The sequence below is a fragment of the Hesperophylax consimilis genome, chromosome 28, assembly GCF_061612785.1.
Source record: "Hesperophylax consimilis isolate HC1 chromosome 28, BYU_Hcon_1.0, whole genome shotgun sequence".
Lineage (NCBI taxonomy): Eukaryota > Metazoa > Arthropoda > Insecta > Trichoptera > Limnephilidae > Hesperophylax > Hesperophylax consimilis.
The window spans coordinates 6144736-6159080 of record NC_142863.1 but is presented as its reverse complement, the minus strand read 5'-3'; the positions used below and the strand labels follow the sequence as shown (position 1 = coordinate 6159080).

Genomic DNA, 14345 nt, shown 5'->3' with positions numbered 1-14345 from the left:
TTCTATTATTTAACTTCCTTCTCAGATCTCATCGCTACCTACATACATTTTTGTCAGTGCGCGTGGTCGAGATGACTAGATTGTTGTATTTGGTAATTACCAATTAATGTCACAATCTTTAGATCCATCATTAATTTATTACAATAATCTTTTCATCACCCATCCATTGGCCACAATGTTACAATCTTAGTTTCACTTTGGTAAACTTCAGTAACCAGAATTGATTAGTCAGGTACTTCACAACGTTCCTCCTCATATTCTTTATCCTTAAGCTTATAAATACTTCCCTTAGGGGGTATTTCACTATGTCGGGATAAATATCTGACTAGCTATCCGTTGGCTGGCTTTAAAGATCAGAATAACTTCGTTATTCAACGGCGACCGTTTCACCATTGTTTCGAGCTTCCGGATAGATAACACTCGAAATAGTCTGGCAACATCGGAAAATGTTTGCAGTTACTCCATCTACTGCCACGGCTGTCATGCATCACAGTCCGCACACCGCGAAGTGTGCATTTTTTTGGTTATGTTATGTTGATTATCAGGTCATTTTAGATAGGTTCGTGTCGAATTAATACATTGTTTCTTATTTTGAACACAATCAAATAATTCAGAATGGATCATACAAGCGTTCAAATTCATTCAAAAAAATTCGACTCACTTCTCAGCTGTCAAACTCGGAATGTTTTGACGCCATCTTTGATTCGAGGAATAGCGCCTAACTTGAAGTTCGAGCACTGATTAGTCAAATCGAACTTTAACCCGAGCGTTAGCGTTATTCAGATATAGTGAAAACGAAAAAATGACTAATCCGCGGATTAGTGCTTAGTCAGAACATAATCAGAGATAGTGAAATACCCCCTTAGTCTAACATCATTCTCTGAGACCATTTATTTATTCACTGGCGTTTTGTAATTTATTATATTGTAGTAGGTTGAAAAGTAATCGGCCTAGGTAAGATGAGGCGCAACCGAATAACTCTGACAGTTTTGGGATAAAAATTTGACCATCACCTCAAGGAGGTTCGCGCCTACCTGACAACAAATGAGATTACATCATAGATGAGCAAAAATAATTGAAATTTGATATTCGTGGTAAGCAAATAGTTCACGGTCGAGGCTGAAAGCTGAAGAAGGCCGTAATCAAAGGCCTACCGAGCGTGGATACTGCTGACATCACAGAATACCTTGAGGCACAAGGCTACCTCGCAGTCAAGGTAGTCAGGATATCTTCCGCCTCCGCTGAATACCCCATGTACCTGGCTCACTTCAACAAGGAAGTGAATATGGGATACCTGCACGTGGCTGTGAAATACATGTGCCACTGCCGCACATGCGTGAAGAAGTACCGTAGTAATCACTTGTAGCACGGCACGCAGTGCAGTGGAATTTAATCACGGGTCCCGAAACTGATCCCACACGGCATGCTGTGTGAAGTGCTTGGTGATGCATGCTTCGGCAGAATGCCCCAAAACTATAAGAGACGAGCCCGCCGCATGCTGCAACTGCGGAAGCCTGTATCCGCCCAACTACAGAGGCTGCCCGAAGCGGGTAGCGTCGCCTCAATCCAAAAGCGACCCAGGTAGTGCCGACGCCCGGCACGACAGGGTCCCAGCAGGCCACCTCCTCAGACGAGGATGGATGGAAGCACCTAGGTCGATGTGGCAGGAAGCACTGCCCCCGCCCAACAGCTGTATGAGCCCCAGCTACCCCCACAGCCGCCCCCGCAGCCCTCCTGCAGCCAGAGCCCGAACGTGCGCAAAAATTTGCCGAGGATGACGTGGATATAATGGCCCTGCTTGCCCGCTGCACTTGGACTGAAAAGCTCATAATTCTGATGGAGCTTATAACGACCACTCTTGATGCATAAATACCTAGGTGGTGAGACTCCTTTTGTGGAATGCCCGCATCATCCGCTTCAAGATCGATATCATCAGCATATCAGAAACACACCTAAAACCAAGCGTACCACTCAGAGTGCCAGGCTTCGAAATCTATCGAAACGACCGACTCATATACATATGCACAGAATATGCATAAATCAAAAAAAATTCTGCAAAGTTTCCACTCATTTTTCTCCATTCATTTTTCTTCCATTTTTTTATGGGAGTACCGTACAAGAGTCTCAACAGCTCCCACACGTCTGGAACCAGTATTAAACTATAGCGCCCCCAATTGGGTATTTCATGAGGCTGAACGTAGAGTAGATGGAAAGGAAATGGGGGGGAGGAATATTTGAAAATACCTGGCTGTTGAGATCTGTTCCTCAAACATTGCTAAAACCATTCCAAGCATTTTTTTCATTCTGTATTATAAAAATAAGTATTAATCAATTAAAATTCGGTTAGAAACGGATTTTTTAGGCCGTTTCCTGTTAAGCTTTTATTACATTCCTAATATATCGGAACACGTGTTCATTTACCTGGATTTGCCCTGATAATATAATATATAATGCGAAAATATTATAATTTTCATGCACACGTTTTCCGACATTGGGATAATGTATTTATTTTATACCAAAAGTTTAACAGGAAACCTATCAATTCATTCGTTAAGGGCCTGCAGCCCCGTTTAACCGGATTATGAATAATTTTAACAGATTCTTAATAAATAAGCAATATTTTATATCAGTTTTCTCCGTGTGGTCTTTCACCAGGGCGATACTGAATCTACCATTCTGGAAAAGGCGATACTGAATCTACCATTCTGGAAAGGGCAATACTGAATCTACCATTCTGGAAAGGGCGATACTGAATCTACCATTCTGGAAAGGGCAATACTGAATCTATCATTATGGCAAGGGCAATACTGAATCTACCATTCTGGAAAGGGCGATACTAAATCTACCATTATGGAAAGGGTGATTCTGAATCTACCATTCTGGAAAGGCGATACTGCATCTACCATTCTGGAAAGTGCCTCAAATATCCTACATATTATTTTTAATGAGAAAATAATTGTGTAAAAATACAAATGATTCAAATAGAAGTAACTTTTGCCGGCTTGGGTCGCCATTTGAACTCGCGACATCCGTGTTCGCAACCAAGGATCGTAACCAACCAATTAATAAACGGTGTCCGGAAACTCGTAGTACAAGACGGAAACTGGTGGATTTACATAACTTTTGGAGTAAATTTTGTAGTTTTTAACATTTTTTGATTTTAACGTTCTCTTTTGAGTAATTTATTTGAAATAGCAATTCATTTTTTTTTCAAATCTTCAATCAAGCCCTTTTTAGGGGCTTTTACATACGAATAGTAAAATTATACAGCATTTATTATACAAAATTAAATTGCCTTAGTAATAATCTTTTGTATTTGTTGAGTGATATATCAAAGATGTCCTCTGACTCAGTGTAATTATTTCCCTCCATAAGTATTTATGGCAAAGAGGAATACATGTGGTAGTTGATTTCTACACTGAAATAAATTCCGAGCTCTAGTATTCTGAAAGATTATCAATGCAAGCTATTCTAGATCATCAAATGCATCATTTAGAATTTTGTTAAGAAATACCAATCCTGTGAAAGTCCTTCTATCAGACAATTGAAGCATATTCATTGTTTTAAATTTCAATACCGCACTGAATCCTAACTACTTTCAACCATCTGGAGTGAGTCTAGGGTATCACAAATTGGGGTATGCTTTGAGGCTGAAGGTAGTTCGGAGGGGAAGAAGATGAGTAAGAGGAAGGTGGGGAGTACCTCACTATTCAAATCTGGTCACCAAACAAGGATAAAATCTATTTATTGTTTTTGTATTTCATTCGTAGAACTCCATTCAATTCTTTTAAAATGTAATAACAAAAACCAAAAAATACATCCAGAACTTAAAAAGAATATTAATAAATTAAATTTAAAAAAAAACGGATCAAACCATTTCAAAAAAAGTTTCAATTCTGAATGGTTGTCTTCCACCTGGAAAATATTGAGGGTATCTTCCATTCCGGAACGTACCACAAGAATACCTGTTTATTGAAATAACACAAAACTTTTGAATTGCTAACCGAGACCTTTCCACCACGGAGGCAGTCATTTCATTTAAAAGAGTGGTGTAATTCAAAAAATTACTGTAATATCCGTTTTAAAACTTAGAAAACGTAAGAATTTATTTTGTACACTTTTAATAGCTTGTTCATAAATATTGTAATGTGCGTTCCAGACGGGAGAATTGCACTCCCTGTATTGTTAGATTAAAGGAAATTTCGGTTTAGATTTCTTAAATGAGAAATCATATTTATTTTTTTGGATGCGAGGTCTACTGTTCATTTTAAGAATGTCTGACTGGAGTTCTTTTTGCCTCTGGAAGTTATCAAGTAAAGTTATACCTGTTTGACCGGTGTTTTAATCACCTCCTCCAACACATAATATAGAATACGTAAGAAAATAGTGGTGGCCTGAGCATGTGACTTGCGGAATTCCGCCGCAGGCTTTCTGCAATACTCACCGAAGAGTTTATACCGACAGTAGTGTATTGTGGGCGTGTCTGCGTTACTGAAGTACCTACGTAAGCTCAATTTTATCTTTTTTTGCTGAAATTGATGAAACATTTTCTTTCTTTAACGGATTATTTATGTATTTAGAAATAAAATAAAATAAAAAACATTTATTGGCCAATAGATAAATTTTACATATTTTTTAACATAAATTCTATTGACAAAAAGGTCTCTGCTCAGCTATGCATTCCGGATCTCTCCCGGAATGCAGCTGGTTTTCAGCAGTGCCTCCAATAAAATAATAATAAAAATATATACATATTTAGGCATAATAATAAACAATTTAATAATATTAACAATAAAAAATCAAATCAATAGAAACAAATAACAATAAAAATAGAAATAGTAAGTATACAAATCAATGCAAATTAATAATATAGTCAACAAAAATTCAAAATAAACAATAATCGCAACCACATCTACCTAAGTATCCCCTTCATTGTAACGATAGCAACGATTCGCGGCAAAGCTTTTTGAAGCAATGCAACGATGTCGATATTCGAATTGACATTGGTACTTCGTTCCAAAGCTTTGACGAAGAATAGCTTTAACTCCCATCAAACAAAATATCGGTCATTTACATACATGATAGTTATTGACAGTCATAGCACAATATAAAAAGAAAAAAGATAAAATAAGATTTTATAAAAAAAAGACAAAAGAATTATAGTGGTTCATTTTCTGGGTATTATGCAGTGTTGCGCTACCACCTTATTTAGCCAACGTATCGGACAGCACTGCAATTTCCATCAGAAGTGTGAAGATTAAATAATTAACATAAGTATAAAGTTAGCGAAAGATGTTTTTCTCAAAATCAATACTTTATACAACATCTTAAATAAATATCTGTCCAACAAAATATTGGTATTAGACGTAATTTTTTTTTAATATTAATCAATATCATTATAACCGATCAGTGGTTTCAGGGTGTTGCTCAGCCAGTCCCTCACGCTGAAGATCTCTGTAAAGGCGGTGAAGGTGTTGGGGCGGCAGGATGTCTTGTCCTCGTTTAGGGGGCCGTTGCTGACCACGCCGCGGAGGAACCAGCGGTCCCGATCGGTGTATTTCAAGGGGAACACCAACCCTCCACCGCTGTCACCCTGGCACACTGCGGACCCTGAAATTTTTTTTTTTTTGGTTTTTTAATATTTGTAAATATGTATATATAATTTTTGTAATTAAACTTATTATAAATTTTTAATTTATTAATTCTTGTATTTTTTTAAATTTTTGTAAATTTTAAATTTTGTAAATTTTTTAAGTTTTGTAAGTTGTAAATTTGTGTAAATTTTACTTTTTTGTAAATTTTAACCAAAGTTCGCGTTATTACTCAAAACGTACGAACCATTTAGATAGCCTGCACAAAACTTGTCAGAAGTAAGAAAGCCAGTGTAGTGATATTTGCTTAGCTCCTTGGTACACACACTTCGCTCTACAACTGGCAAGTTAAGGGTCCGCAGTTTATTAGAAGTTTCATGGTTTTCAGTCACTCCCCAGCCTGCTACCTGAAAAACAAATTATTTTTACGAATACGTTATTTTCGCGTATAGAAATAACGACAAACAAAAAATTCAACCGAGAAGCTAAACAGACATGAAACCAAAAAAAGGTTAGTAATAACGTAATACACTTTTTGAAATACGAATACGTTTTAACAAAGGATTCCACAGATTTAAAAAACGGCTATGGACTGTCATGTAGAGAGAGCTTTAGATGAGAGGACCTGCAGCATGCAGGACATGCAGGTCATAGTGATGGACTCTATAACAATGTCTGAAATTTTGGCTAAACGGCAACCCAAAAAAATCAATCTCGATAATTATAAACTGCCAAACCTTCCCGACGCTGTTGGGTGAAAGTTGGTATGTGTTGAGTTCCTCGTCAAACAGGTCGTAACAGATAGCCTGCACCGCGGTGGTGAAGTCAAAGGGTTTCTTTAATATCACCAGCGCTACATCGTCCTGGTAGTGCTGCTCATGGCCCCCGTATTTATTGTGGAGAAGTATCTTGAATATCTAAATATATTTATTAAAACAACACGTATTGTAAAAACGATGGCATTTTGCAAGAAATTCAGAAAGCTTATTACAGCTTATAACTTAGTTTACACAGGAATATCAACATGAAATGGTTCTGCATATAGGAAGCATCAGAAGAATTTGTTGGCAGCCTCGGGTGAATATACGAGTATACTCGTATATACATATGCCAGGATGTTAAACATCGATAGGATCTGATCTGGCAAACAACAATACATCTGGCGAGAATATTGCAAGATTGTTATAAAAAATTGTTTTAATGCGGAAAAAGAAATATCATAATTCTTATAAACATTGTTTATTAATGTACGTGTAAGACGTGTAGTGTAAGTAACATATATGATAAATTTATATACTGTCACACTTCATCTTGCTTAGTGTGGCTTCTACGACCCATCTTATCTTGAATCTACCAATTGGTGCAGACTTTATAGTTTCCAACTTCGCATTATAATATTTCATCCTTTTGAAGAGTACTGTTCTGCGTATTATTTATTGGATTTTTCGTATTGTTGTTCAAAAATTATGTGTTAAATTTGGGAAAATTATGGAGTATGGTTGGTGTTTTTTTTAATTGTAGCATACCTCAGCTTTTTGCACCTGGCTGTGGTTCCTCTCCAGCTGATGGTCCCATGCGTTGTAAAATTTCCCAGCGGCAACTCGGAAATACTTGGCCTCCTTTGAAAATTTTGATTGCTCGTCGTAAAAACAATGGGCGGCTGCCAGAAAAAAACGGAAAAAAATAACATGAAAGATTTCACCTATTTACCAATTTCTTCGGATAAAATCTTCACGAACACTAGCTTACTTTTAATAAAACATAAGAATATAAAGATTTCAATCACGAAAATTTTTTCTTAATTTAAAAAAAAGGTCTAAATTTTTTTGTTCATAATTGCGGTAAATAAACATATTTCGATAGAATAATGGAAACATGCGTTAGGCATAAAGCCAAGGTTCTAAGTTCAGAGTTTTGGTCACGCCCTCTTTTTTTTCTCTCACAAATGTAATTCATATTAAAGTTTTGGGCAGTCAATGCTTTAACCATGGAAAGAATAATGCATAATGGAAATTGGAAATGCCTTCCAACATAGGAATGTGTTAAAAATATCGCTATTTATAGTATTGTAACCACAGAGTAATGAATATAACCGAGCTACCCTTACGGGTGAAGAGAACAAAGTAAAGTGGGTTGGGATAACTAAATATAACACCAGATTTTCTACTAATGTCGTATGCCGTTATTTACTGACGGACCAAGTTCAATTACCACATTACATACTACACAATGCTATCTGATATCTAATATGATGCAATGGTTTCGATGGAGTTCACGACTTCAGCCATATCAATACAAAATATTACTTGCGTAGTGACTGGCAGAAATCATTTATGTAGGCTTACACCAAAAATTCAAGTTCCTGACTTGAGTTGACAAGTCTGGACATTCTCTTCAACTTTACTAAGCCGTCCTTGTATCGATCAATTAGGAAACTCATTGACAACAGCGGAGAAAAGATTCCAAAACTTAGAAAGAAAATTGTCGTCAAATACAGAATTAAAATCGCAACATGTACAATTTATGCGAGAATACAAGGAACTAGGTCACGGAGGTATGTGATAAACTAGAGGGAGATCATTTTTCCTATTTTTTACTACATCACGCCCTCATTAAGGAATCGAGCTCCACCACTAAGGTGAGGGTTGTTTTTGACGGATCAGCCAAAACTTCCAATGGAATTTCCATGAATGACGCCTTGATGACCTGTCATTCAAAACGATTTATATACCCAATTGTTACTTTTCAGAAAACACCAATGTGTCATGACAGCTAACATCGAGAAGATGTATCGGCAGATAAACGTGAGTGCAGCTGACCGTAACTTGCAGAAAATAGTATGGCGCGAGTCAGGAAGAGGAGATTCAGCATTACAAACTGAAAACTGTAACGTACGGGTTAAGTCATTCCTCTTTCCTAGCTACAAGATGCCTACAATAAGTTGGTATGGATAACCAAATTACTTTTCATAAAGCTAGTCAAGTCATGAAAAACAATTTTAACATGGATGACCTATTGACCGGAGACGATAATTTGGAATCCTGTAAAAAAATAAAGGTCAATTAATTTACATATTGCTGTCTGCAGGCATGAGGTTACGAAAATGGAGATCTAATAGCTTGGATTTGTCATCCGAGTCGGGCCAAGCTGAAATTGCCGGACGGAACAATTTTGAAAAAATTCTATCTGACAATCCCAAGAATGAAATTAAAGAGCTTAGTAACCCAGAACAATGGCGTTGTGTGCCATCCTCTGACAACGCAGCAGATATATTATCAAGAGGAGCTATTGCTGAACAACTAGTGAATTTCTCAATATGGTGACATGGGCCAGAGTGGTTGACTAGAGAAAACAACAGTTGGCCGCTATCGAAAATATCTTGTTCAAACCCTCCGTAAATTAAAGGAAAAAATGTTTTGATTGCAACTAATTCGAAAGAATGGGACATTTTTTAAAATTTCTTTTTTTTTTAACTAAACTAAAGCGTGTAACTGCCTACGTATTAAGATTCGTAAATAATTGTGATAAGCTAAAGACTAAAATATCAGGAAATTTAAACGATGAAGAACGAGAATTAGCTTGAAATATTTAATTGTATCGTCACAAAAATACAGTTTTCAGGCAGAACGAGAAGCCTTATAAAAAAATGGAAATGTAAATAAAAATAGTTCTTTAAATGCTCTGCTCCCGTTTTTACACGACCATAACTCTTTGAGAAGCTTATCCTGGATAAAATAATTAGTTCATTTAAAGATATTATATGTACTGAACATCATGGTTTTATAACCGGAAAATCAACACTAACTAACCACATTCTTTATCAAAATTTCATTTCCGATGTAATGGCGAAGAAGCTTCAAGTTGACTCAATTTACACTGACTTCAGCAAAGCGTTCGACAAGGTTTGTCACGCTATTCTCGTAGAAAAACTGTTTAAAGCTGGAGTTCGTGGAAATATGTTGCATTGGTTTATAAGCTATCTTTCAAATAGAAAACTTAGTGTTAAACTAAATGGGGAATCATTATATGATTTTTTTGCATCCAGTGAGGTACCGCAAGGTTCCCACATTGGACCTGTATTATTTATATTTTTTGTGAACGACATTTGTAATATTTTTAAAGGCATCGACGTTCTTATGTTTGCAGATGATTTGAAACTTTTTAAAGCAATTCAAAGCCTGGACGACTGTTATATTCTCTCAGCAAATTCGCCAAATTAGTTCAGTGGTGTAACGATAATAAGCTATACCTTAATGTTAATAAATGCACAACTATGAGATTTTTCAAAATAAAAAAATCCGATTTATTTTAATTACTCAATCAATAACATCATTCTCGAATCTGTTTCCCAAATAAATGACTCAGGTGTTACATTCGACACCAAACTTAGCTTCATACCTCACATTGAAAATATTTCAAAGAAGGGTTTAAAAATGTTAGGTTTTGTACTAAGAGTGGCTAAAGATTTTACCAACATTAAAACATTGAAACTTCTTTACACATCACTAGTGAGAAGTCAGGTTTAATATAATTCAACAGTATGGTCTCCCGACTATAATGCGCATTCTCAAACAATAGAAAGAGTTCAAAAAAAAATTCCTAAGCTTTTTAAATTATAAACTAAAAATACCTTAAGAACAAATAAACTTCACTTATCTATTACGTTTATCTAATCTATTAACTTTGAGTGACAGAAGAACTTTTTTCGATCTAGTATTTCTATTTAAAATCTTGCATAATACAATTGACAGCCCTGAATTATTGGCGCTCATAAATTTGAATGTGCCAGCCAGAAACACAAGGTCAGTAAAATACCGTTTTATTGTGGTACGACCTACGACCAGGACGCAGTTCAATATACCACTCCACAGAATTCAAAACTTTAGAAATATGTATTTGCACATAGATGTATGGAATATGTCACTGATACAATATAAACATGAAATAATCAAATCATTTATCCATGATACAAGTTCTCACTAAAGAAGTTCATTGTTAAATTTATCAACTACACCAGCAAATTAAATGTATGATTCATAGAAGCATTATAAACCATCACAATCTGTAGTATTATTTAGTTATAAAAAAAAAAGTTTTTTCATCATTAAAATTAACTTATATAAAATATTAAAATACAAATCGGACAGTTCCGAACTCCTGCAACTAGCTAATTCCCCGGTACAGCGGTTTCGTACTATGCGAAACCAATACCGAACCAATACTGTAACAATAATGTTGTGATTCTCTGATCACAGTACTTTAAATTTTGGTTTTTATTTTTCAATGAACTTTAAATTTAAATTTTTAATGCCTTTATTTTTAATTCATTTATGTATGTATGTATATTTCTTTCTCATGTTAAATTTTATTGTACTGCCTTTATGCATATATGTAAAAGCCCTCTGGGCGTAAAATATAATAAATAAATAAATGACCAATTAATACGGGTTGGTGGGAGATTGTCCACTGCAACAGTGTGTGGGCCATATGACTTTTTTTTCATATAAAAGGTTAGGTTTCTTTAAAAACGCTCTTTTGCCACTAAACAATCAAAGATTTTACCGTCCCTAAAGATACACAGGAACCGCCCTGTAAAAAGTATTCACGTTGTGCATAAGAAGTGTCCATTTATTGTGAATAAAATTATACGAATTGTTCTCAAATAACGGATATTTAATTTAAAAGGACCCTACAATTTATAGCAGTGATCACGAAAAGAAAATTTGTAATCTAAAGTGACACCAAGGTCTTTAATAGACTTAACAGTAGATTAGCCAATGTCATTTAGTTTATAATAAAAATAATTGGTTTCTTCGCTCGGTAAAATAACATAATTTTGAAGTAAGTTTGAGTCTTACCCGTTACGACGAGGCGGACGTGTATGATGCTTCCTCCACAGATCTGGTTCATCTTCCTGGTGCGCGAGTCAAACTGGTAGATGCCCACGTGCCAGGGGAACGTGTTTTGAATGACCTCGGGAGCGTTCACCATGTGCTTGATGGCGAATGACTTCTCCAGACCGCACACTAAACAACAAAACAAGAGGAGCGTGTGATGCCTGAACTTTTTACGCTACATTTTCTTTTTTTTTTATTTTTTTTATTTAATACATGTTACATTATTATGAAATTTACATAAAGAAGATTATAATGAATCACCATACTAGGCGGCTGCCTGTTTCATGGTGACCAATTGAGTGTAATTAATTTGTATGAAATATGAAATCTAGTGTAAACATATGAAATTCGTAACTATAGGTGAAGCTAAAATTTTGGAAAAATTGTAATAAAAAGTAGAAGATAGAAATTAGAAAGGAGAAAGAAGTAAATTAGCATTAGATTGTAAAAATGTACATAATTATATATATAATTTTTAATATGTGTGCATGCAAGCACACATGTGTATATAGCAGCTGACATACCTTTATACATATAACAGCACATGTATACATACACCCATATGACGCATCCTCACGCATATAAACAATATATACACCTCTATCTGAGTACTTGGAATAGGCTACTAACACTATAACAATCACACATCAAAAAATCCCCGAGCGCTTTCCTGAAACTGTCGTATTTGGCTATTGATTTTATTTCTAACGTTAAATTATTGAATATTTTTGGAGCAAGAAAGTTAAATTGTTTTTGTGCCATTAAGGTTTTTATTGGGGGAATAGTATAATTCGATTTGTTGGAATATCTTGTATTATGGGTCGATTCAAAAATATTTTTTTTCGTATGTTTGAATTTATAGTAGGAGGATATGTTTTTGACGTATAAGGATTTTATGTTGAGTACTTTGAAGTCGTTAAATAAGTCCTTCGTGGGGTGAATATAGTGTACTTTGTAAATAGTCTGCATTATCAATTTTTGAGCTTTAATTAATGGATCTAATATCGTGTTAGAGCATCCTCCCCCGACTATTATACCGTAAGATATAATTGATTGGCATAAAGAAAAGTATACCGTTTTAAAAGTATAAGTAAAGAAAGTTGATTTAGCAACCACAATAAATTCAGAAGAGTGAAGCAAAATAACAAACAAACAACACGCATAGGCTCTATGAACCAAACCTGTCCAATTTTGTCACTATTCTGTCTTATCCAGTAACTCTCTGTATAATCTAAATATGGAACATTTAAACGAGAATAAAGCACGCTAAGTATCAGGGGGCTTGCGATGGCCATATCAATAACATCGATAACTAAGCAGAATCGGCAGGACGCGACGAGCTATGCTGTTAATTTTAGTTTAACATGAACGCAACACGACGGCAACACATATATTATTTATCTCTTGCATGGAAGGTTGTTTATTATCTAGAAAGAAGGGCAATTCGCAAGTGAACAGTCGAGTTGAAATGGACGGCGGTTCGCAATTTGGTCCTTCGAGTAGGGATCACGAAAAAGAAGAAAACAAGCAACTAAAGTTAGAAAAGTATTTACCTGGTTTACAAATTGGCTTTTTGTTGTCAAACTGTCCATCCAGGCAAGTCACAATATCAAGGTTAGTCCTGTGCTCGTGTCCAGGTTTGCAGCTAGAGTGGACGCGGGAGCCATGCGGAACTGGTGAACGACATGCTATCTTAGCGTAGGAAGAGTTGTAACAAACGTGCTTCACGGTAAAGGATATTTTCAAATCGCAACTTCCTGGAAAAATAGAAGTACAATATAGATAATCTTTTCAAAAATTCACCATTCACAGCTAATACAGTACAATTCAATTTTGAACCATCTCTTTCAATAACCATGACATTGGACTTACTATTGAAAATGTTCAGAATTTCAATTTGATAACTAACACCTCTGCCATAGGTCACCCCAAATGGTTCACAACCTGTTTAACAGTTTATTTGCCTCGCCAGCAAGAAATAACCATTACGTTTATCTCTGTTGGCTGGCGACACCAACACTAGCTGCCAACGCCGCAATGTTGTCGTAAATTAAAAGTAGAAGACTTGAACGCGAGAGGGTGGGTTTTTGGCCGGCAACGGGAACTTCGGTTACAAGCGGGCAAGCGGCTGGAGATTACATCTTGTAAAGACTCTGGGATCTCGGACGGAAACGGTCGCGTTAGTTAGTTTCACTTTTATTTGACTGAACACTGTCTTATTAAAATTACTACTAAATTTTGTAGAGATTAATCATCTCCCCATGGCGCACTATACTTTATCACAGGTTAGTTGATCTCCTGGTATTTTGTCACTTTTGCGTAATTAATAATGTTACAATTAAATTCCAAATTGCTAGCAATCTTCGACCTAGCACAAGGCCTTGAGTTTATTATAACCATTATTAAAATTATTAAGTCTAATGTTTCTAAATTATAAATTAATAAATATTGTTAACTTTACTTTCTTTTATTCTTTCAATGCAATCTCTTCTTACAGAAAACATAATTATTACAATGGCACACCAACGCGTCTTTAATATTAGCATACCTTTTTAATTTATTACACCTTTGGTGATTTAGCAGAGATTTCCTACCCAAAACTTCACCTCTCCTTCATTTCATTAAAAAAGACCATTCACGCAACATCCCAAAAATGATAGGCCCAGGTCTTCCTCTCTTCCTCCAGGTCGCATAGGCCCGGCCGATGCGGCTGCCCACCAGCTGTGTGGCAGGCCGGACCGGGAGAGACCTATGGAAAGAAACCACTTGACGTCTCCAGTAGGAGTCTCTCGACCTATTGCTTTACACTGCGGTGGGAGGGATGGATTCATACATTCGTCACTCCTCGACTGATTGA

At 35.9% G+C, this 14345-nt stretch overlaps 1 protein-coding gene across 4 annotated transcripts in view; it reads right to left on the bottom strand.

Moving 5' to 3' along the window:
• Positions 1–4860: 4860 nt before the first annotated feature.
• Positions 4861–14345, bottom strand: part of LOC149410078 (clotting factor C-like) — a 93946-nt gene continuing 84461 nt past the window's right edge. For all 4 annotated transcript variants that reach the window (XM_089648515.1, XM_089648517.1, XM_089648518.1 and 1 more), the window contains 6 exons: positions 13042–13245; positions 11450–11617; positions 7118–7251; positions 6329–6508; positions 5839–5998; positions 4861–5610 (listed from right to left, as the gene is read on the bottom strand). In XM_089648515.1, the coding sequence (XP_089504641.1) occupies positions 5384–5610; positions 5839–5998; positions 6329–6508; positions 7118–7251; positions 11450–11617; positions 13042–13245 (1073 nt within the window). In that variant the 3' untranslated portion in view covers positions 4861–5383. The remainder of the gene's footprint in view (positions 5611–5838; positions 5999–6328; positions 6509–7117; positions 7252–11449; positions 11618–13041; positions 13246–14345) is intronic.